We start from the raw sequence: 23,818 nt of genomic DNA on the forward strand, positions 1-23,818 counted from the left end.
GGCCCCCTAATCCTGCTCATGCGCAGTAGGGGCCCGCCCTAATCAGGCACAGGTGGGCTTAACACAAGCTCATGCCCACTACCTGGCAATTAGTGCCACCTGGTTGCCTCATTTCACTACACAAGATGAATCCTCACAGCTCCTTTTCCTGAGAAGGAAGAGTTCTGTTCTACAAAGTTTTTTCCTTTCTGTCTATAAACTTTTGAGGACAGTCCTGTATGTTTTATTTTATCCCACTGAGAACAAGGAGAAAAAAGACAACTTCTAATCTGTTGCTTCAAAAATATGAGTGGCTGCTGAATTTCTGCCCTTGCTAGTTACAGGATTCTCTGATTCACTTCTCTGGAGCGAGACAATGCAGTGTCCTGTGGCAGGGAACCATCAGTGTAACCCATCTCTGGGTCTGTTCTACCAAATGTCCTGCAACTTTGGTCTCATAACCTCTTTTTGCCTCCCTGAGAACAGCATGGAAAATGGCCACACTCCATAGGGCAAAAATTCCATAGGTGAAGGATATGGGAAATGTGGTGTCCCCAGCTCCCTGGAGCCTTGCTGGTGAGACACACAAGGGTCTCAACTACTGGATGCCACTTCTAGTGTTACTGGGTATTTGGTCAACATTTTGCATAAATAATCTTCGTGTTTCTTGCTAATGCAGAGAGAGAAATGTTTTCTTACCGTAGCACATTCTTCTCAGAACCCATGCAAATACAGCAGCCTAAGTTTTCAAGTGGTCATCTGCATCAAACATATGTTCAAGAAGTGTAGGACTCAACCCTTGGTAACCTGTGGAGATAAAAACCAGTAACTGTAGCAAGATTTGCGTCTTTGACAACACTGCACTTTTTACTGACATTGCCATCATTTTGCAGTGAAGTCTGCATTATGCTAAGTGGTTGACTTTCAACATAAATTACTTTTTTAATCAGTAGCTTTCAATTTCAAGACCTGCTAGCCTAGGCATCACAACCAAGAGCTAAACTGAGTGCTGTTTAGATATTATGTTAGTGTCCCACAAAATGAGTATGGAGAGACCATTTTAGTATTATTGCAAAATTAGGGTAGAATGCCTCTGGCAATACCCTTCCCACCAAAACTATGCATAACAGCTACACAAAGCAAACAATAGGAAAATAATGGCATAGAACAGAATTTCTACAAGAAGACATCTAATTTTTAGGTGAAAAAAAAAAGTTTTAAATACAGACTATCTGCCTGTAAATCAAAATTATTCATTTACCTGAGCACTCCAGAAATTAATACACACTTATGAGCATTGCAGTTTGCTTTTTTTTTTTTTTAACAACTGCAGATTCAATTGCAAGCAGTGAATTATTTCACATAGACCTAAATAACAGGGAGCCTTTATTCTAACTACTGCACCTGGATTCTAGCCAATCCCTCAATGAAACGTATAATTGGATAACTGTAGGTTATAACATTAGTAGTATTCAAGTGCCTCTGTTTTACTTAAAAAGGAAACAGTTTTCTTGGCCTTTAAATCTAGCTACAAATAAAAGAGTAATTATTTCTCAATAAATAAATCTGTTGAAAACAAAAGAAAAACAAAAAAAAAAACACAAACCCAAACAAAACAAAAACCACCAAAACTATTACAGTCATTATTTTTCCTAGATTTCAAAAACCTCCCTAATTTAACAACTTCTGAGGCATCTGCCAAAGCACCTTGTTTTCTGTGTCTGTTCTTGGAATTGCAATATTCCTTTTTTCTTTTTTTTTTTCTTTGCAACTGTGGGTGGAAGCACTCTTGGAAGTGTCATCAGTATATGAGAGATCCGATTTCAAGCTGTGGTTAGAAAGCTTTTCTAAGAAGGGAAACAAAGAGAAGCAGTTCATTCTCATATAATTTGCTGAAATTTTACCTAGAAAACAAGTATCTTTTCAATAAAATGTAAGAAATCTTGTCAATACTGAAATGACAGAAATCAAGATGCAAAAACCAGCATCTCATGTATCCCTTGTATCTCCTGTATTCCCAGGTCTTTAAATCAACTGTGCTCTTTCTACCCCACAAATTACTGGCATCATTTTTTGCACTTCTAGATTAGTCCTTGCTGCTCTCCTGACACGTTTCAGCTGCCCTTTCCTCTCTGATCTGTGCACAGACACTTTTTGCAGGGCCTGTTTTCACTCTGTGCTCAGCATGTCCACTGCCTCTGCAGGAGCTCTGCTGGGGAAGTGAGAGGGCAGGCATGCACTACAGAGCCACAGAGTAGATACCAGCCCTCATCTGGCTTGGAAAAAAACATTTGGCTGAGAATTGTTGAGAGGCTTTTTCCTCTTCTCTCTCTTTTTTTTTTTTTTTTTTTTTTAATGATGAACTGGAATTTTTTTTTCACCCTTTGATCGAATTACTTTAAATTAAACTCGAATTCTGGACAGATAAGAATAGCTTCACTCCTTTTGTTGTCCACATTCAACAAACTTTTTTTTTTTTATGACATTTCTCTTTAAAATGGAAAAAAACCTTCAAACCACTCTAAATCTGCCTAGTAACTGTAAATCTGAACTGAACTTCTTGCACCACTACAACACACTGAAATCTACACTACAGTTCTTTAAATCTACCTACTTAAAATATATGGATTTTATACTATATACTACATACATTAAATTAATAAAAACAATTCATATATACTTACATATACACATATAGTTCATGAAAATTATTGAATCACCCCTTTTTTTCAGAGGAAACCACTCTGGAGTTCATCATTTTAAAGGACAAACCATGCAGCACTGAAACATACAGACTAAAATAAATCAGTATTAGTGGCTGAGCACTGCCCCCCATGAACACATGCACTGGATGTGTATTGCTGAGGAGTCTCAGTGACAATGGCAGAATGGTTTGGTGGCTGCTCAGCACGCAGATGCAAGCACACCAAAATCTTCTTCTTCACATTGTTTTCACCAACATTAAATTTTTGGAACAAAATTATCTATCTGGTGCTGTAAAATAAGCAGCACAAAGGAGCAAAACCCTACACACACAGACAGAGTTTCTTATTCCTCAATATAAAACAGATCTCAAAGTCCAAGCGTCAGAAAGTAAACTCTAAAAACCCCCTGGGCTCTGCCAGGGACGAACAGAAACAGAAAGGACTGTAAAAAAGTGACTTGCCACAGATTTTTAGCAAATACAAATTATGCCGAGTGAAGGTATATATTGTAGAGAACACATTTACAAATCCTGAGCTAGGCTGAAGATTAAAATTCATTTAAATATCCTAATTAACACTGCTGCATCACTCCCTGAGGAAAAACCACCGCATTCCAATGCAGCTGGAATTCCAGTGGCGAGCTCCGGGGAGGGGTTATTGCAGGTCACAACTGAGAGACACTAGAAAAACAAAGAAAAATCCATTAATCCTGCTAGATTCAACTTTCCTTTTACTCCAATATTGGTGATGTTTCAGCTAATGACCTCGTCACTATATCTTACGTAACACCTCCCTTATTCTATGCCTCATACCAGTAAATGCTTTACTAAATAATTTTATTGCCTACAGCTTTACTTAAGACTGAAAAGAAACAAAAGAGGGCTTGACTTGATAGTGCACCTCTTCTCAAAGAATCAGTAGCAACCAAGCAGAGATAAATATTAGATCACTAATTTCTGGCACAGTCTGAGAGTTCAGGTACTGACCCAATACAACTTGAGAACAGCATTTCAGGAGTCTCTGCAGCTTGCAGTGACCACAACTGGTGTGGGGTGCTCAGCACTTCCCTAGACTGGGAGTGAAGTAATAGAGTTCCTGTTGGAATATCCACTTCAAGCCAACAGTCATTCCAATTTGCCTGCTTATCCCTGAAGTGCCAGATGTGAAGAAAAACTGTAAGTGGCTTCAGGAATGCTGTAAGTCTTGGTCAGGGACAGGCTCTTCCTTCAGGGTGCTGGGAAAAGCTTTTTCCTAACAGTGAGAGATTTAAGATAACAAAATACGTTAGAAAGTTAAGAATTAAGCAGTATTTCTCTCAATATACATTGTAGATGCTCTACATATAAACTTGAACTCAAAAACTGTCTGAGCACTTTAACAACATTTTTTAGAAGATTCTTTAAAACATGAATTCCATGTGAAAACAAATGGACTGTGAATAGATTATGGCCAGTGCACAGTCGTGCATGAGTAACATACATGCACAGAAAATGCTCTTTTAAAAATTATCAGTATTGCTTTGATTATATCTACAATGAAGAAATCATGACATAGGCTTACATTTTTTTACGGAATACATCTAGATAAGATTCCAAGATTTTTCTCCGTGAAATGTGCTTACAATAATCCCATGGAACTATATAGAATGCCCAGTATCCATGGGTTTGTTCTTGTTGCTTCAAAGCAAGTAAAAATATCAGATAATAAAACAATAAATAACACTTGCTCACCACAAACAGAATGTCACCTTTGGAGTTTTAATTCATCAAAATTAGTTTAGATTTTGATCTCTGCTATATACACGCAGTTACCACTTCCTCAGAAGTGCACATCCACCCAGACTGGTAACTTCATAAAGGAGAATAAAATCTGGCACAATATGTGAATTAACTTAAACATTCAGAGAAGTACAGGTAAGCCCTATGCCATCAATCCCCACTATACAGCCAAGACTGTATCCATAAATCTTTTCTTGTTGAATGTTAAAGACTCGTACAGTCTCTCAGAAATCCTTTGTCCTTTTAGCGTGTCCCAAATGAGAGCTTGTTGCTGGGAAAATCTATTGATTTTCCTCTGCTAGAACACCTCTCCCCAACCTCACAAAAAAAATTTTAAAAAGAAAACCATGAGTTTTTAACAATGACTCCTTACTCTAATACTACAGCACATAAAATTAAAACCAAACCATTGTTTCAGATAGTAAGTAGAAAATTCTGGAGAAATAATAAAGAGTATACAAGCAAAAAATTGTAATGAATATTTATTATTTCCAACACAAACCAGCTGCATTAGGATCTTCAAGTTTGCTATTACTATAACATTCCACAATCCAGTAATACCCAGGATAAACTTCTGAACCCCTTCACTTCTATTCACCCCAAGCCTTCACAAGGGACTGTGATCTTTCAACACTCAGTTACACCTCTTAACCAGAGGATAAGATTTTGTCTGCAGGATCAAGAATCAGACATAGCTGAGCAGATTGGTGCTGATGTTCTGACCCAGCAGAGGACTTCTGCAAGTCTTTACCTCAAATCAAACCAGCAGTTCAGACGAAAGCCCCCGGGCAGAGAACCAAGTGCCTGGTCAAGTCAGGGCTCAGAAGTCAGGTTGCAACCTCCAGCAAACTGCAGTAGCATAACAGAGGCCAGGTTCTAACTTCATGAAAAAAAGTAGATTGTGTGTAAAGGAGGAAAGATAAAATTTTTATAGATATTTCACAACTTTTTAAATGAAGTCTGATCGATAGAAATGGAATTTTGCAGGTTGTATTTTGCATTTTTCAAGAGCAAAGACATGTCTGTCTACCAGATACACAAACGCTATCTACATTAATTCATTAGACAGAGCACTCCCAGGAAATTTTAGTGAAGTGCAAGTGTTTCTTTTGAAATCAAACTGCCAGAATGTATTATAATGATAAAAACAATCATCTCTTGAGAATAAATCATCTCACGGAACAGTTTTCAATTATGATAATTCATTGCCTTCACAGTGTCTGAAAACTACACTTTTAGAAAACCTGTTGTGTAAAGAAGTGTAAAGTCAGTCTCCCCTCAACTTTCAGTCTTCACAGAATCTGTAAAAAAGAAAAGAATAACACTGAATTGTTGCAAGCACTGTAGTCTTTGCCAGATAAAGAAGCAACAGCAGTTTGTGAAAAAGAAATCAATGCCCCCCCCCCAAAACCAAACAAAAACTAACCAACCAACCAAATCTAGAAATAATTACCAATTGGCTCATATGACAGAAAAATTGAGAGAGAAATAACCTTTTCATATCTGAATGTGGGTAAGTCTAGCTTCTGTTTATCTCAGTAAACATCACCTATATTTTACATGCATATGACTGATACAAATTATTGATTCCTTCAAGAAGAAGGAATTACCTCTGAAAGACAGTTTCCTTCATATATATACATATATATATGAGTGGTGTTAATCTTTCCATAAATAATAAATTTCAGTAAATCTATATCACATACTACAATACCAAAATGACTGCAAAACAGAAATTTTGCTAAGCCCATTTCACATACACACAGTTTTTTTGCTTACACAGCACTACACAGAGCATAAAGAGCATTGTGGCGGGCCAGAAAATAAAACTTTTTACAAAAGATTATTCATAGATGTTTAAATGTTCTTTAGAACTACGACTGTAATAAATCTCAGCTGTAGATGTCTCAAAATAAAAATACACTTGACACCTCCATCTGTGGATGTAATTGCCTTAAAATGGCAATGCACTGGGATCTTCATCCCTCAACATAATTAGCACATCTGTCTGGACTAACAATAAGCTTACCTATAGAATACATCAGGCAATTTCATAAATTAAATAAAAATCAGAATCTTTTCCTTATGCCAGGAATAATTGCCTAGGACAGAACTGGGTCACCCTTGTGGGAAACAAATTAAGTCCATGAAATTATCAGTGTTTTCTGGTTTAGGCTGTACATGTTGCACTTATATTGTGCCTAATTATTGATAACCTGTTCACACCATTTTTAAAAATCAAACACAAAGACTCAGAGCCTGATGAGGAAATGATATCTGTAACAATAGAATTGGTTTTGATTTAAGTTTTTAGTAAAAATTAAAAGATCTACAAACTCTGAAAATTCAGAGCACTTTCCCCCAAAAAAATACTTGGTTAGCAAAAAGACCATAAAACCAAGATCTTTACTAACCATCCAGGTCTGAATGCTATATGGCTGAATATTAGTCAGCCACTACTGAAAAAAGATTATCAAAACACCCATTGCATTGCTCTGACAGGATGCATGATTATGGCCCCAAGATTTTAAAATTCATATGTGATAAACGTTAACACATTCCCTTCAAAGACTTTTAACATGAAACAGCTGAAATCTTATCCTAAAATTATCTCATGGTGCCTATGTCTACCACAACAGGTACAAACAGTTATCACTCATTTCACTACACAGCAAATGCAGTGCATGGTGTTTTGCTTCATTTCACACACCCCATCCCACAGCCCATGGGGCTGAGTCAGATACGACTCTGACTGTACTACATCTATTCAGACTGAAGGGGGGACAACTTTAAACCACGTGAATGCAGACAGGTAAACTTTAATATCTGTCACTGTAGCTGTTGAAGAATGCCAGCAGTGTAGTGTGTAGCTGGGTGTACCCTGCCTGATGTCAGGCTGTCCCTGGCAGAGTTGGTTCCCTGTGGTGTTGCCCATCCCCACCACTGCCCCCCCACTCCCCTCTGGGGCAGACCACCTCCTCCTGCCTTTGCTCCACTCTTCTGATGCTTGCACCTACGTGAAGAGCAAGGCTGGAACATGAGGTTAGTTGAACACTAACCTGTTAGAGGAAAAAAAAAAAAGTCCAACCTTTTCTACAGCTGGTGTATTTCTATTTTCTTCTTATTGCAGCTACGGTCCAAATCTCATCATTGGCAAATATGGCAGATGTGTGTGGATACCAAAGTTTGGCAGTGTAAAAAACATTAATAATAAGTCTTCTTGATTTCTGATAAGCGGACTCACTTTAAAAATATATTAACTTTCCCTTTACTGTAGAAAGATCAATTACAAACCTTCAAAGAAACAGTTGTGATCATAATTAAGGAATGCTTAAAGTAAACAGGCATTAGGGTGTTCTTCTAAATCCCCAAAGAATGTGAAAAAAGTTTTACCAAATTCGCAACTGATTACCAGTATAACAAAAGCCTGACAGATCTATCAAAACTTATTGTTTTCTAATAAAATCAAACTATAGCACTTTAATCACAAACAATTTCACACTGCTACAACTTTTAGAAACAAAATTAAATATGTAGATGTACCTGCCATAAATCCAGCTTACTTGAACAGTTTGCTTGCCAGAAATAAAGTGGGTTTAGGTTAAAAATCTAAATGTAAATTTAGATTGCAATATTACTACATAATTGCTTGTAAGCATAAGACATAAAATATAGAGACATTTCCAACATCTTTTTATAATAGGGTGAATTTATTTTTTTTTCTGGATCAAGTCTATTTTTCTTTTTACTGAACTAAAAGTAATTTATAGAAATGATGCAGTATGCATTTGTTTTGTTATCTTCTACATCTAATCCTGAGCTCCCTGAAAACCATGTTTTATTTTTAATATAGATAGGTCATGTTTGTTTCTATACTACTAAATTTACCACATTAAAAACATTCAAGAAACATTTGGATTTGTGTGAAATGTTATACCAACTACTGGGAAAATATTTACTCTCTGTAAAACAGTGAACATGATCTTCTACAACCAAAAAGATTATCTGTATGTGTTGTCAACAGTATTTTCCAGGTGACAGAATTAATCAACATCAATATTGTATTTCATAAGAGTCATAGTCCCATAGTCAGTCATGTCAGGGCAAGATTTTTAATACACATTCTATTATTTTGTGTGTATTATTTTTGGCACAGTTTCATGCTCTATAAAAGCACATCCTGTCCCCACCACAATAATCAGTGTGTATTGGTGCATACCTTTGGTGAGAACCTGCTTCTTTTTTCCATCATAATCAAAAGCCTATTCTAAAGAGTTGTTAAGAGTCTCACCTCCTTTGGTTTGCAGTGGTATGCTGAGAATGTCAGCCTCTGTGCATGGCTCATTGTTCATGCTGATGCAATATAATGGGTCACCCAAGAAAGAAGGTTTCTTCAACTTTTTTCTGTGGAGTGCTCTTGACATAAAGTAACCTTCAGTAATACTCTTATCTCCCATCTTCTGTAAGCCTTCTAGGTCATCAGGTTCCCCTGTTTGGGCCAGTGAATCCTTTGATAAGTGACTATCAGCCAATGCTTCGCTGATATAGTAGTCAGGGATTTCACTCTCTGCCTTAACACATGAGCTTTTGTCTTCAACTCCAGCCTTTTCCTGAGCCATTAACATGCCTACAATATGGTCTTCAACTAACATTTTGGAAAAAGTAGATGTGGAGTGAAGAGTGGAGTCTTGACTTGTGTAACAAGAGGGACTTAATCCACAAGAAAGAGATTCCTGAGACTCTGGCATGGAAACGTTGCTCATTGTTCTCGGAGCCTGCACACATTCTTCCAACAGGGTCTTAAGCTGCTCTTCAGAGAGGCTCATTTTTTCTTCAGTCTGAAAAAAAAAAGAGGGGGGGGGACACAAGAATTCCGTCTGTCAAAATATAATTAATGAAAAGCAGTGCCATAAGATAGTTGGATAGATAGAAAAGCACTGGCAGAACTCTTAAACTGATATCAATGCTTTTCAATTCAAACAAAATTTAAATATACATTTAAGCAATTATACCTTTTATGTAAAATCTTCACTAGGTTCTAGTTAGGTTAGATGGTGAAAGTTAAGAAAGAACTCTGGTGTCCACAATGCACTGAGAGACCTTTGGTTTGGCTTAGTCTGCCATAAGATATTCATGCTTTTTAATTACCAAAGCACAAACTTCTTGGTATATCTTGGTTTACTGTGTTTACACACATAGGCACACTTTAAGATTTCAGTTTCTGAGAGCAAAACAGCTCATTGCTCAAAGACTTTCAGCTCCTGGGGTGATGTAACTGCGGTCAACAACAGTCCTGGACAGCACCAGCCCACAGAGATTGGTCACATTGAAGCATTTCCAGCTGCTCGCCACAGAAATGCAGCACAGCCTCTCTCAACCATATGACAAAAAGCACCCCAGTTACCCATGTACTGGGCCTACCATGTCCAGTATGTCCCATGACATCTGACAGAAGAAAGCCCTGTCTTCTGTATGGCAGTTTTACTGCTCTATATGAGCTGCCACTTCTAATGCATCTTTTCAACCAATTTCTCATTCAGAAAGTGGCACACTCACAGCAGTTCTATTAAGCTTTATTCCTTTACTGGAAATTTTGTAGAATTTTATATTAATCATAATGATTGATATTAGCTGGCAATGGTAAAGAACAGCAAAGGATATTTTCCTCAGACAGGTTTGCAACGGGGAGTTACTTCTAGCCTTTACAATCCTTAATGATACTTTTTAAGACAGGAGCAGAGTACCCCCTGACAATTTAAAGATTAGAATGAAAAGTACAACATATTTTCAATATGCATAATACTTCTGCCCATTAAATATGATATATAGTATAAATAACAATATATATTAAAAATGTTATAGGTACTATGCAACATTTTCTGGAAAAAGATGCTTTCTGCAATCAAAACCTCAGGCTCACCAAATCTCCAAGTTACAAAGAATTAGTTGACAATGTGATGAACTCCCAAAGGTTGCAGTGATTTATATCAAACAACAATTTTATTCATTATGTAATGATTATGATACAGAATTTACATTGTGCCAGAGCATGGAGCTACTGTCACTGCAGAGGAAAAACCAGTATTACATGGCTAGCTGATTTTTGGGTTTTTTTCCTGAAGGTTTCTTATTCAGCTACAGGTGCAATATGACTGCTTGTTGCATACAGCATGGTAAGATCACAGGCTACGTAGCACACACTGTACTGAAAACTCATTATTCAGGTTTAAAATTGGGGACAGTTTTCACTCAGGAAGGAACTGGCATTTCTTTGTAAAACTTGTTGTGGCTATTAAAAATTAGACGGTGACTGCAAAGTGAAAAAGACATTTCTGATCACTTTCAGACACTGTTCTGTATTTACATGTTCAAACATCAATAAGAGCTTGTAACTGCTGCTACAGAGTGATTACAGTTCTGGCACTGGCTAATGAACTTATACTAATTTTATAGATTTATTCCACCTTTTTTTTTCCCACTACTCTTTCCCCGCACAGACCAATATCCTTCCTACGTAAGCATACCAAGACAACTACAATAAAGAAAAGAAGTTAAAGACATTAAAACAAACAAACAAAAAAGACCATCAACAGATTTCCATTATGTTTAGAGAGCATTATGTAGATGAACATAAAATCAGTTAATTATATTGAGGTTCAGCTAATCTTGGTACCAATCAATGTATTTTTGATAGTGTAATTAAAATGAAACCACAATCTTAAGCACTCATTTAGACAACAAAATAAAAATTACAACCTCTTCAAACTTTTCTCAGGCTTTTAAATTTTAATCCTAGTGCAGAAAAGATTCAATGATGAAAAATAAGTCAGACAAGGAAAAACAATTAGTAGCAAAACACAAGACAGATCGAAAGTGAAGCATGGAATTCTTCAAATTTTCACACTCAACCAAATCTACTAGCTCATGCTAAATTACTTACATTTCTTGAAGGAGTATTTTAACTTGTAGGACAACATGTGTTTACAAATAGTCATTATTAGAATGGACTGGCTAAAAGAAACAAGATGCATTCATTCAGGCAGAGCAGAGCAGTAACACAGTTATAGTGCTACTGGGAGCACAGCTGTATCTTGAGGATATCCACAGAGCTGGATATTGTGCTATGCAAACATAACTATATTTGTACCACAGAAGAGTCTCACATCTGCAAACTCACATGGATCCCCACATGGCTTTAAGTGTGTGGCTCTATACGAACATATTCCAAAGCCCTTGGCCAAGATTATTTGGAGCTAATTTCATGTTAATGACAGGGCAATTCACTCTGCAGAAAGGAATTCTGTGAAAATGAAGGACTGAGCACCAAATAAACTTAGTGCGGAAGATCATCTTTTTCTGCCTTTCTTTTGTCCTTTTAGTCGCCCGGTCCCCACTCCATTTATCTGCAATATCCCTTGTCCAAATTGAATTTTTCCTTTTTTTCCCTCTCAGGATAAAAAAAGGAAGGTATTGACAAATTAGCTCTTAGATTACCTTGATTATTACCAGGGTGAGACTGGGGAGATTGGTGAATGAGGACAGAAAAGAGTGTAGCAGCTACAGAGTGAACAAGTTTGGGAATTTGTAGGCTTCTTTTCCTTCAGAGTAGCAGGCCTGCAGGCAAAGCATACAGCACAAAATATGGCTTATTTTGTGTTCTTTATGTTTTCCTATAAGAAATATAAGCTTTCCTTATAAGACAGCCTTGGAAGTATGCAAAGACAGAGAAAGTATTTAACACACCTCTCCAAAAATTATATTTTAATATAATAAAGGCTCACTGTTTGCATTTTTGTTGTGCCAAATTCGCTTCAGGACTAAGGAAAATATACAGTAGGTGAGAAGATAGATCTTAAATAGCCATCATTCATCCACTCAGCAGCAAGAAATTTATAGTGAAATGGAAGCAGAAAGGCTGATGTTGAAATCATAAAACTCTGTTTAGGGAAATATGTAATACTCTATAAAGAGAGACACCTCACACCAAAAAAGGCTCTGCATTTGTGAGCAAATCAGCACTTTAAGTCATGGGCTCACATAATACTTATTAAGAGTAAGCAAGGAATACCAGAAGAAATCCTGTCACAGGTAATTGCACTACTTTAGAGTCACAAGATGCAGAATCAGTAACACAGTCTTAGGGAGACACTAGATTCTACTTCTCCCAAGCTTTCTCTGCCCTTACTGTAAATAATTTACAACTCTTATCCAGAAAATATACTTCAAGATATATCTTTAAAAATACAAGGAGATAGAATTAATGTAATTCAAAATGCAGAGGCAGCACACTACACAGGGAAAATGAGCTATTAGGTCTGGTTCCCATTAGAAATGGGAAAACCTTTTAATTGTCTGGCTAATTTTTAATAGGACACCGAGTCCTATTCATTTCCTAGGCTTTTTACCGTTAATGATCCAAAAAACTAACTCCTAGCTAGGAGTTTAGGAGCCTGCTAATGACCTTTACTGTTTATGTGTGGCTAGTTTTTCACACAGTTGTGGCCCTTCTCTGACTGAAGATTTCTTGTTCCTCGCTGAATTCCTCAGTGACAGAGGTCTATAGAGAAAAGCTTACTGCATGTGGCAGGAATGCAAACGTGTACATGGCTGTGGACAGACCTGCTGTGACTACAGCCTTGCAAGCTCAAAGCTTTAGGCTTGCTTCTCTGCAGCAACAGAGACAGACTAACACTGAAAGACTTTATCAGATTTTAGCAATTTATCATTGTATGTCATGATAGCCATAAAACGGCACACAGTACATGAAGAAGCACTAGAAAGCCAGAACTATTTAAGGATTCATAGCTGGCATATGTAGAAATGTATACTTTGTTGCTTGATCTGAAAGTATTACAATCAACAGTTCTCACAATATTTTATTTGCTTGCACTACTTTACTTGGATGCTCTAATTATATTTTTACTGATGAGTGGGACTGCAACAGTCAGTTCTAAAGTAAACTACTCCCTTTCTGATAAAAAGAGTCCATTCAAGAATATGCTAATCTACTAAAGATAACATTTAGATTTTTGACATATTGGCATAGGAAGGTATTTAAGTTTTAGTGATCTCGTTATTTATGAATAGATTCTCTAACAGGTCTATCCTGCTTTGAAAAGGCAATCCTTGCCATGCATCTCCACACCACTCAACTCAAGGTGCACCAGCATCTCCAAGAGCTCACCACCTTTATGCATCACACCAAAGCACCACCACACACCTGCCTGTGAACACTACTGGTCAGTGCTACAATGGAATATTATTAATATGCTGCATATAAAACCAGACACATCAGCTTCTTATGGAAGAGCTTTTTAGAATTTCCAGAAATGCTAAATAAGCCCAAAGTTCTTTTGCACCACAGAAGTCATTGATATCCATAACTTGTAAACTGATGTACACTATGGGAATGTGTCCTTATAAGACTCCTGTTTGTTAACCACACAGCTACTTATTCACTCCCTACCCCTTCGCCCCCATGGCACTCCAGTGGGATGAGGGAAGAGGAAAGGAAGAGTAAAAGCAATAAAAATGTTGGATCAAGATAAAAATTATTTACGAAGCAACAGAGAAGGAAAAGAAGAGAGAAAGGAAACAAAGCAAGTGATGCAAAGGCAATCATTGACCATCTCCCCCCATTGTTCACCATTCACCACCTGGGTAACTTCCTAGAAGCCCCTTTTTTCCTTTCCCATTGCTGTGCAGGACATTAAACAGTATGGAATATCCTCTGGTTAGGCCAGGTCACCTGCCCTGTTTCCCCTCCCAGCCTACTGCCCACCCCCAGTCTATTTACTGGGAGGGCAGAATCAGAATCACAGAAAGCTCTGACATGATACAAAAAACTGCTCAGCACAGCTGAAACATGGGGGTACTCTCAGCATTGTTTTGGTCACAAATCCAAAACACACCACCATACCAGCTGCTATGAAGGAAATTAACTCCATCCCAGGCAGACCCAGCACAGGGAGCCACCCATCCACTTCCACAAAGGAATTCTTAACTGTCCAGCACATCTTATTTAGGCTTTTAGTGCTTGCTAGTTTGTTTTCAAAACATGTTAGGAAAAAGAGCTTAACAAATGTAGAAAAAAAAAAAAAGTTAATCTTTCCTCTGTAAGGCTATTTCATAAGGGTTATTTCAAAAAGTAATGAGGGAAAATGAGAATAAATCAAAACCATGGTTACCACTCTGTGAGCATGATTCTCGAGAGAACATGTACCACTTTGATGGTGTTAAAAATTAAGACTAGAAGCTGATTAATGGAAATCAAGAGCTCCTCATGATACAATCATGATTCACCATCTGGTGGTCCTGGGCAGGAGTCTGGGGACTTCTGCACTGTTCAGGAAAGACACAAATCCTCACGAATGAACATGAGCCACACTGCTTTTGTTACCTTCCCTCTGCTATCTCTCCTTCTGTTAGTTGCATTATTTTTTCCACCATTTCTGTTTGTGTGAAGGCAGATGAAAAGGTCTGATAGTCAATTTTCTTTAGCTGATCCTACTAAGAGCCAGAAAACAGAAAGGACAGAGGTATCTAAGAAAATGGGAGCAGTAGAAAAAGAGATTAGTGGGCATCTGGTAACATCCCTGTCTGAAAAGGAAAGTCACCTTGTAACATCATGAGCCATCAGAACCACATCAAGGGCACTATCAGTCTCATGGAGCCATAAAGTCTCCATTAAAATAAATTTTAAAATACTGTAAAAATTTGGAAGAGAAAATTCCCAATATTAAAAAATTGAGGGGAAAAAAAGCCAAAAACAAAAGTAAAGGATTTTTCCCTTTCTTTGACAAAGACAAACCTTAACAGACATCAAAAGTAGTGAGAGATACAATGAAAAGTAGGTGAAATTTGGGAATAAGAGATGTGGTAACTGCAGCAAGGTTATACAAGTAAAAACAAATATGACAAGTTCTTGCAGGCAAAACTAATCCAAACATGCATATTTAGTGCACAAAGGGGCATAATACTTGTTTTTATTTTCTCTTTCTCAATAATATATAGTCAATTGCTTGTATTTTAAATGTGTAATTAATGAAAAACTTTGCTTCATCATCTACACCACACCCTGCAGACTTTATAAAGAGAAAGCAACTACTTGCCAGAGATGACAGAAGAAAAAGAAAGAAAAAAAAAGGAAGTGAAAATATCATTTACTATTTTAAATACTGTTGTCTTGCTACTTCATTCTACTCCAGCCTCTATCACAAGAAGGGCAGAAAATTCTAATAAGCAAGAATCCATGAAGAGAGAAATTTTGTTCACTAAGAAAGAAGAAAAGGTAAGAACTATAGTTTGAAGGAAACAAATATTAAACTGCAATTAAGCTTACATAGAAAATACCTTCCTGTCTAGGGCAGACTTAATGTAATCGGCACATTTTATTGAAAATCAATATATCCTAGAAGTCACTAAACAACAGGAGTCAAATATTCTTTAAAAAAATCATTGGAAAGTTTAAAAACTTTAACAGCTGAATAAATTTACTCCCCCTTGATTTAAATATTAAACTATGACAAAAGCATCTGATTTTTAAAATATATCTTACTCCAAGGTTCTCAACACATGTTTTGCAAGAATTCAACTCCTCTAACAGCAGATTAGCTCAGTGCTTAGCTCATCTAATCTACTGCATTTTTAGACTGGAAAAACTAAGCACAGTATTATATATGATCACTGTATAATTTCTTCTCTCATGCCTAAAACCTTCCTCAACCAACGGAGCACTTGATTTCATATACTTTCAAGTATTCTTAGGTTAGAAAGCAAGCTGGTTTTATTTGAACACACTGAACACATGTGTGAAAACATAAGATGCAAATTCCTGAACTGGTATTTGCAATCCATAATTCTGAATAAGCCTTTAATTTTCTAGCTTTTACTGAAGAAGCTGAACTTCTGCAATCTAGGCTACTTAGCATTCAAAAGGAGTTTCCTGACTATGCCATTCTGTGTTTTTAACTGTTTGTTATTAAGCATTTAACAGATTTCATCCCATAGAACTATCTTCCTTGAATATTATTAAGTTGTGGCTTTAATTTTCGGCAAAGCCAGCAGAGTAGTCAAAAATGCCTTGATGTGGCTGCAGCTGTTTTCTGTTACAAAAACCCATGTCATTTTTCTCTTTCTTTTTTTCTTTTTTTTTTTTTTTTTTTGGTCATGTTAGCTTTTCTTTTTCCAAGATATGGATACAGTATAGCATAATGGCACCATGGCATTTTATTATAGGATGTTAAACTCTGTGACAGTGTTAAACTTTAGAGTTTAAAACTACTTACAGGTTTCTATTAAGGAAACAGAAAATACAATGAGCAACAGAACTAAGGACACACACATTTTTGTCTTGATAATGTAGCAAAGTCACTGCAAGTGCCAAAACACCAATAAAACAAACTACATCCAGTAAGAAGGAGAACAGTGAACCCACAAACCCATGACCTAGATGACCTGTGTAGTTGGTCATAGTTTCATCTCACTAAGGACTGGCCCAAGAAGCAGCAAGCCATGGAGATTCACCAAAAGCAATGATAGATTGAAGCATAAAAAGGAACAAAATCACAGTTTACATATTTTAGTTCAGACCATATCTTCTGATATCCTTTAGGGATATCTTTTAAAGTTAATTGTGTTTATTGGCCCTGTGTAACAACAGCATTAGAAACCTCTGGACACTGACTTTTTCAATATATGGATATGGCAAACCTGACCTGTGATGAGTATTTTGGAGATGGAAATATTCCCTCCCATTAGCAAACATATGTTAGGAAGGAAGTTCTGCTGTATACAGACTAACAGGACACAGAAATGTACAGTGTTGTCAAGCAAATTAATACAGGCCCTGTACAATCTCCATTACCCAAATTAAGGAAAAAATCATGCAGTTTCTCTTACATATGTGACCTTTCTTACAGAGTTTTTTACTCTGCATTAAATGCAGGTGATAGTATTTCTCTCCCTGGTTTGGATTCATATCAACTAAATCAAGTGCATCAGCCAAGAATTGATTTTAACTGCAGCTCCCCAAGGTCCTCTCAGGCTGCAGAGTGGTACCAGCACCCCAGAGGGTATTCCAACCTAGCTAAAACCCAAATGAAAGACCATTTTTTTGCTTACAACTGTTGTTTTAAAACTTAAACCTTTGCTGCAATACAAAGGCCATTTAAAACAAACAAAAAACAAAACAAAAAAAAAAAAAAACCCCAAAAAAGTGAGGAAGCAGTGATAAAGTGATAATATTACAACAGAGATTTGACAAACAAGAGGAGTAGAAAAAAGCATGTAAGACACTACTTTTCAGAAAGTTGTTTCCCAGAATACGTTGAAGTACAGACATTTAAAGACACCTAGTTTTAAAAACCAAGTCCCATAATGGATCACACTGGTTTAGCTTTCATTGTTTTGTTGTAGTTCACCCCACAAGGTCAATAAAAGCATGGACAGCATTGTCATGTATTGCCGAATGCAAGCACTCAAAAACAGAGAAAAATAGCAAGCCTAGTACCTTTGAAACCTTTTTTTTTTTTTTTTTTCGCATTGTTTTGAGATTTTAGCTATTCCAGTTTTAAATAAGGTTTTGATTGCTTCTCTTTTTTAAGCAGTAGCAAGGCTTCTACTGCAATTACAGCATTGCAAAAACTTAGAGCCTAACCAGTACCAGAAATGACATATCTGTGGAAAGAAGAAAAAAAGCTTGCAATATTTGTAGTCATGTGAATTGCAACTACAGAATCCTACCTCACAATGGCAGGACTATTAGGTGTCTTTAAAGAAAGAATCAAATTCCCACTTTCTGTTAATGAATCATTTCTGAGCCTTTAAATTCACAACATGAACATTTACACACACTGAAGAACAACCTGTCTAAAATCCATGAAATTGTGATTGTCTTTCAGAGGAGCATCTCTGTAAATGAATATAACTGGATGAGTAAGCATAGGGATAGTAGGGAAAATCCTAACACTTTATGGAGTGCTGAAAAAACATTTTTTAAAAAGAGAGAATAATCAAGAAACTTTTTATTTGCTAGAGACTGGAAGGGGATTTTGAAATAAGGTACCTGCATCTATCTCTTCTATTTCCATTTAAAAAAAAAATTCTTCATTCATTGTTCTTTAGGAAGAATGTGATGAACAATATTGCCCCAGGCAAAACATTTTAACATTTTACTGTTTCAAGCCTGCCTACACTTGTTCTTGACTTTGAGGAAGGGGGAGTGGATCCTTTCAGTTTTCAGTAAGTGCAAGAACAAGAGTTAAACTTTGAAATATTCATGTGTATATATATATAAAACCAGAAAATTTACATTTACTATGTAGCAATAAGAAAAGCTAAGACTGAGATAAAACAAGTTATTATTGAAACAATTATTATGATGATGTTTGACAGCCATTTTAAGAGAATTAGAAAAGCAAAACAATAATATTTTTTTACTAACTACAAAGGTCACTCTTCAGCAGTTGTTAATGTAGATGTTATTTTTGACTGTTTATTAAAACAGTTATAGTTTTTCCTCTGACTTGTCTTAGAAATATAGTAAATGTGCAGCACTACCAATGTTCCTGGTGGCAGGATAAATTTCCTCTATTATTATAAATAATCCCCACATATTTTATGTCCTGGCCAAACTAGAAACAATATAAGCATTGTAAGACCAGGTAGGAGAGCCAAGCTCCTTTTTTTTTGGGGGGGGGGGGGGGGGGAGCACGAAGAAAAACCTCTCCATTACTTTCTGTCACTAAATTTATGCTATTTAATGCTCTAGTCCTTAGAAATAAACAAAAGCCTCTCAGCATCTTCTGCTGTTCTTTTTCTCAGTAGCAGATCCTTTCTCATGTCCCAGAACAAAGACATAAAGAAAAGCACATGTATTTCAAATGCTGTGGCTCCTTACTGTTACTGTGGTTCCTTACCCTGGTTTGTGTAACCAGAAGCACAGGTTTGGTATCTGCAGAGAGATAAAAAGCCAGAGAGCCTTTACACACCCTACAGAGAAGCTTGGTTGACTTGACTCTGGAAGCTACAGGCCAACAGGTACAGAACACAACCTTGCAAGTTTCCTTCCCTCCATTTACTCATTTCCTGGTAAGTAAGAGATGGCTCCACATGTGTAACCAGAAGCATTGGTGGCATTGCTCAGGTCACATAACCATACTGGGCGGTCTTCTGTACTTTTCATCATCAAAGGGAACACCACGAGCCAAGTCACAGATGAACAGGAAATCAGATAGCCCAAAGAGCATCTAGTAAGCATAAGCACACTGGTTTCCCTGCAACAGGGGCCAAAATAATTACAGCCATGTAGAATCTAAAGGCTTTACAGGAGAAAGACATTTGAAAAAATAATTTCTTGACAATACAGGAACATATTAGTTTGAATTCTTTTTCTGCCAAATGTGTTTGTATATAAAATAAATTTCAAAACAGCTGAGTAAACGCTGATTCTAAGAAATTTTACTTCTAGGGAAATTAATACAATTCTAGAAACAAGCAACAAATTACCAAAATCTAAAATGTTACAGCTGTATGTAGTTCACAGAAAAGTTAATTTTATGCGGTTTGAAACCCATAGTTGCTATAGGAATAGCTAAAATATATATTTTAAAAGTGCTTGGGACGATCCCATTTAAACTCAGCCTGCACACCACTGTACAAAAAGGAAAAAAAGTCCAATATTCCCCCTAGTAAACAACATGAAAGCACCAAAAGACTTATGTTTTTCAAAAGAAAGTTATGTAGATTTATCATGCATGTGGGATACAGGTGACTCTATTGGAGATGGAGTCTGCCTTTTGCCCAGGAAGTCAAAGTTCACATGTCACTCATAAGATCTGAAAGATGAATTTACAAAAAGTCTGTGTGATCACATTACAAGGTCAATGGCTTCAGCACAAAGCACTGTGCACCCCAGTTGCTTGGAACCTTCCTTACTGCACATTGGAATGTTTTTGCCTGGTTGCTTTGGTAAGAAAAACAACCTAAGTTCAGAGCTGTGCTTCTGATGAATTAAGGATGACATTGTTGGTTTTAGAGGACACTACACTACTCTCAGTTAGGTGGAATCAGAGTCACTCAGTCAGTAGGCAATGGCAGTCAGAAGTTGTGTGGGCACCTTCCAGGCAGTGACAAGCAAGCTACTTGTCCATGAGGCTAATTCAGATCAAGAGATCCTGCTGAAATGCACTGAAAAGAGAACAGATTGGCATTTTTTAAACAAAAAGTACAAGCTTAGAGTGGGTGATAAGTATTTAGAAGTCATAACCTCTTTAATCAAGACACTCAATGCTTAGTTACTATGCTTCTCCATTAAGCTTTTCCATTCAGCTTAATGTTTCAAACTTTTGAAGGAGTTTCAGAATAGATGAGCAAATTATTCAAGTAAAATGTTCCAAGGATCTGATTGGAACACAGTTCATATAACAAATTAAGTATAACAGATGTTCATAGAAATATACACACATATGAAAAAATGTAGATTAGCAGCAAGAGCTAGCATACTGCATAAAATGCAAGGAGAGCATAGCAGAAGAGATGGAAGTTTTAATTATCTGGGGTTTTAGTGCTCATGACAGTAATAAAAACATGCATAAATATCTAACTTGCTGTTAGAGACATGAAAATTTATATAAAACCCGAAATTGGATGCAGCTGCAATCTGGAAGGAAAATGCTGTGTAGTAGTATAGCCCCTACCATGTGATTACCTGTGTGTATCCCACCCTGGCTGGCACAGTTTAACCTAACTGCTAAAAGGAATTAATGTTAATTAAGAAAGATACATCATGGTTCTGAGCTGCACAATGATATTCTGTCTTTTTCAGAGACATCAGAAATCCATTCCTTCTGGAATTTTAAGAATGAATTGTTGTGGACCTCACTGCTCTCTCAGGAGACACAACCAACTTGTTCTTGCTTTGTGAAATCTGTTCCCACGTGTCCCCTTACAGTACTAAACATCCCTCAATACAGGAATTCTTTTAACACAACAGATGCAATTGATGCAATCTATGTTTTACTTTGTGTGTTACTGGAAGTATATTTATTACCTGGGTCATTCAGTTGTAGTTTATGTGAGCCAGTTTAACATTGCTCAGTGGGAGCAAAAAGCTCTAAGTCCTTGCACTAAAAAGCCATAAATGGAGGATGTGGCCAATAACAAGGGGAGGGATATGACATGGGTATTTTTGTATTTTATGCTCTAGTGACTCTTGGGAAAGGGGCTTAAGGCACTTCAGTCTCACTTCTCAGAGCTGGATGTGCTAAGCCCTGGGTCACAGCACCTTCCACCTTTGCAGGCACACTCTCTTTGCCTTGCCTTGCCTTGCATAATAGAGCCCAGTTTAAGTGACAGCTGTGAACAGTGCTGCACTGCCATCTATTCTATAGCTTATTGAGGATGGATGGCTTTCTCTGACATCACAGATGCAGTCTGAAACAGCAGGTTTAAAAAGAACTAAATTTAGTTCCACCAGTGCTAATCAAATGTTTGAATTATCAGATAGATAGAGTAACTACAAGAGCTCTTCCTTGTCTGAAACAAAAATGTTTTAATGTGCCTAGCTTGAAAAAGTTCCTCTAGGTGTTAAATTTTCAGACAAAAGCGCCTGACTGCAGCCCCCACAAAATACCTAAGCTCCAGAAAGGGTGAGAGTCCAGCCAGGTTTGGATTTTGGTTTTTTCCTCTTTTAAGTTAGTCTTGGGTTCTTCCAAACTCAGTAAACTGCCTGCTCTGAATATTATTCTAAACCACATAGCCCTCAGGAATCAATAGAAATTCAGTCAATGCAGCTTTAACTGACTTGCCCAAGATTTGGGGGCAGAGTCAGCTCAGCCACTGTTCTCCTCTCATGATGTTCCCAGGGCATACTTGGTAGAAATTCACATCTTGTTTAAAAAAAATAAACAAACAAAAAAGTCTCAGATTAAGTCTCCCTCATTTGCTTGATTTGTACCTCTGTATGTGCACTCATGGAAAGGGTGTACAAGTATGTAGGCATATACCCACCATGCACTCTAATTAATTTAATTAATTACTGACTTATTCATGAAACCAGAAATATCAGGATGGGCAGAGAATGAAATGCAAATGAAAACAGTACAAAATAATAAAATATTTTGAGTAGGTGAAGTGGATGCATATAAGAAAAATTCCTATTCTAACAGTACTAGGTAGTCAATCATATAATTAAAAAACAAATTTCAATATCTGACTCTAGGACATACAGAAAAAATCTGGATCACTGTATCTCCCAAAACCACAAAACAATCCCATATGTTCATGAAATGAACCATATGGAAAAAATCCATCTTTTAAAAAAATCTAGGAATAATAACAAGATGCAAAGAATTCTAATAATTTCCATAGTGAGGAACTTCAGCTTTATTTTTCACACGACACAGGAAAAAAGGTTAATGCTGAGAACTTTAAAAGGCAGGGCAGAGGAGAGAGGTCAGAAGGTGTGGTGGATATTTGTTAATGCAACAAATACAATGAATTAAGAACTAAAAGAACAGCTTTTGGACAGCCCCAAGGGCAAAATACTCTACTGCCTATGCAAAAAAGGGGCATAATGTTTGAAAGAATGGAGAGAAAGCCTTGCCCTGCTCCAAGAATTTACAACTGGTATAAAAGCCATGCCCTGCTGAAGTCAGACCACAGCATAAAAGATGCAACAGCTCTTAGGACAAGACCAGTTTGAGAGTCAGGGAACTACTGACCTGATCCTAAGTTTAAAAAACATCCTGAAGCTGCTGCACATTAAACAAGAGGAGTTTAACTTGCTGAGTTTCAACTGCTACTAGAAGTTCTATATACACTTTCTGTTGTGCATGTAATAATGGCATAAAAAAATTAATTTTGCCATCAAATTTTAATACTGGGCTTTGAATTGAAGTTTTTCTGTTCAGCCATTTATCTAAATTTATTTAGCTGAAAGAAAGTCACAATTTGAGAGACAAAATGGTTCAGTCAAAAAGCTGGACTGGAGAGGGCTAAGTGCCTTGAATAAAAAATACTGTATGATGGCAAGGAAGAACACTAATATGGACAAGCTATCCAATATTGTGTATGCTGAGAATGAGAACTCAGATCTACAGAGCACTTCACACGAGGCATATTTTTATCCATATAAGTGACTGTAAAATCGAGAGTACAGAAAAAAAAAAAAGTTTGAGAAAAGTAAGAACAAAAAAGTTTAACAATGCAGGGAAAATTGTATTCCGTATTACTTCTAAAAAAAATAATTTAAAACACAAGGACATTGGAAGTGATTAAATCTTATATTATCTGAACATTAGGTATTTTGTTGGGAAACATAATGTTATTATTACTAAAAATAATAGAAAGAGGAAA

General features: G+C 36.7%; 1 protein-coding gene across 4 annotated transcripts in view; it reads right to left on the reverse strand.

Annotated features, from left to right (window-relative positions):
- Nucleotides 1–4,928: 4,928 nt before the first annotated feature.
- The window catches only part of FSIP1 (fibrous sheath interacting protein 1), a 79,761-nt gene continuing 60,871 nt past the window's right edge, over nt 4,929–23,818 (reverse strand). For all 4 annotated transcript variants that reach the window (XM_071744355.1, XM_071744352.1, XM_071744354.1 and 1 more), the window contains exons 12-13: nt 8,754–9,300; nt 4,929–5,763 (exon numbers count right to left, since the gene is read on the reverse strand). In XM_071744355.1, the coding sequence (XP_071600456.1) occupies nt 5,741–5,763; nt 8,754–9,300 (570 nt within the window). In that variant the 3' untranslated portion in view covers nt 4,929–5,740. The remainder of the gene's footprint in view (nt 5,764–8,753; nt 9,301–23,818) is intronic.

This window comes from Heliangelus exortis, chromosome 5, assembly GCF_036169615.1.
Source record: "Heliangelus exortis chromosome 5, bHelExo1.hap1, whole genome shotgun sequence".
Taxonomy (NCBI): domain Eukaryota; kingdom Metazoa; phylum Chordata; class Aves; order Apodiformes; family Trochilidae; genus Heliangelus; species Heliangelus exortis.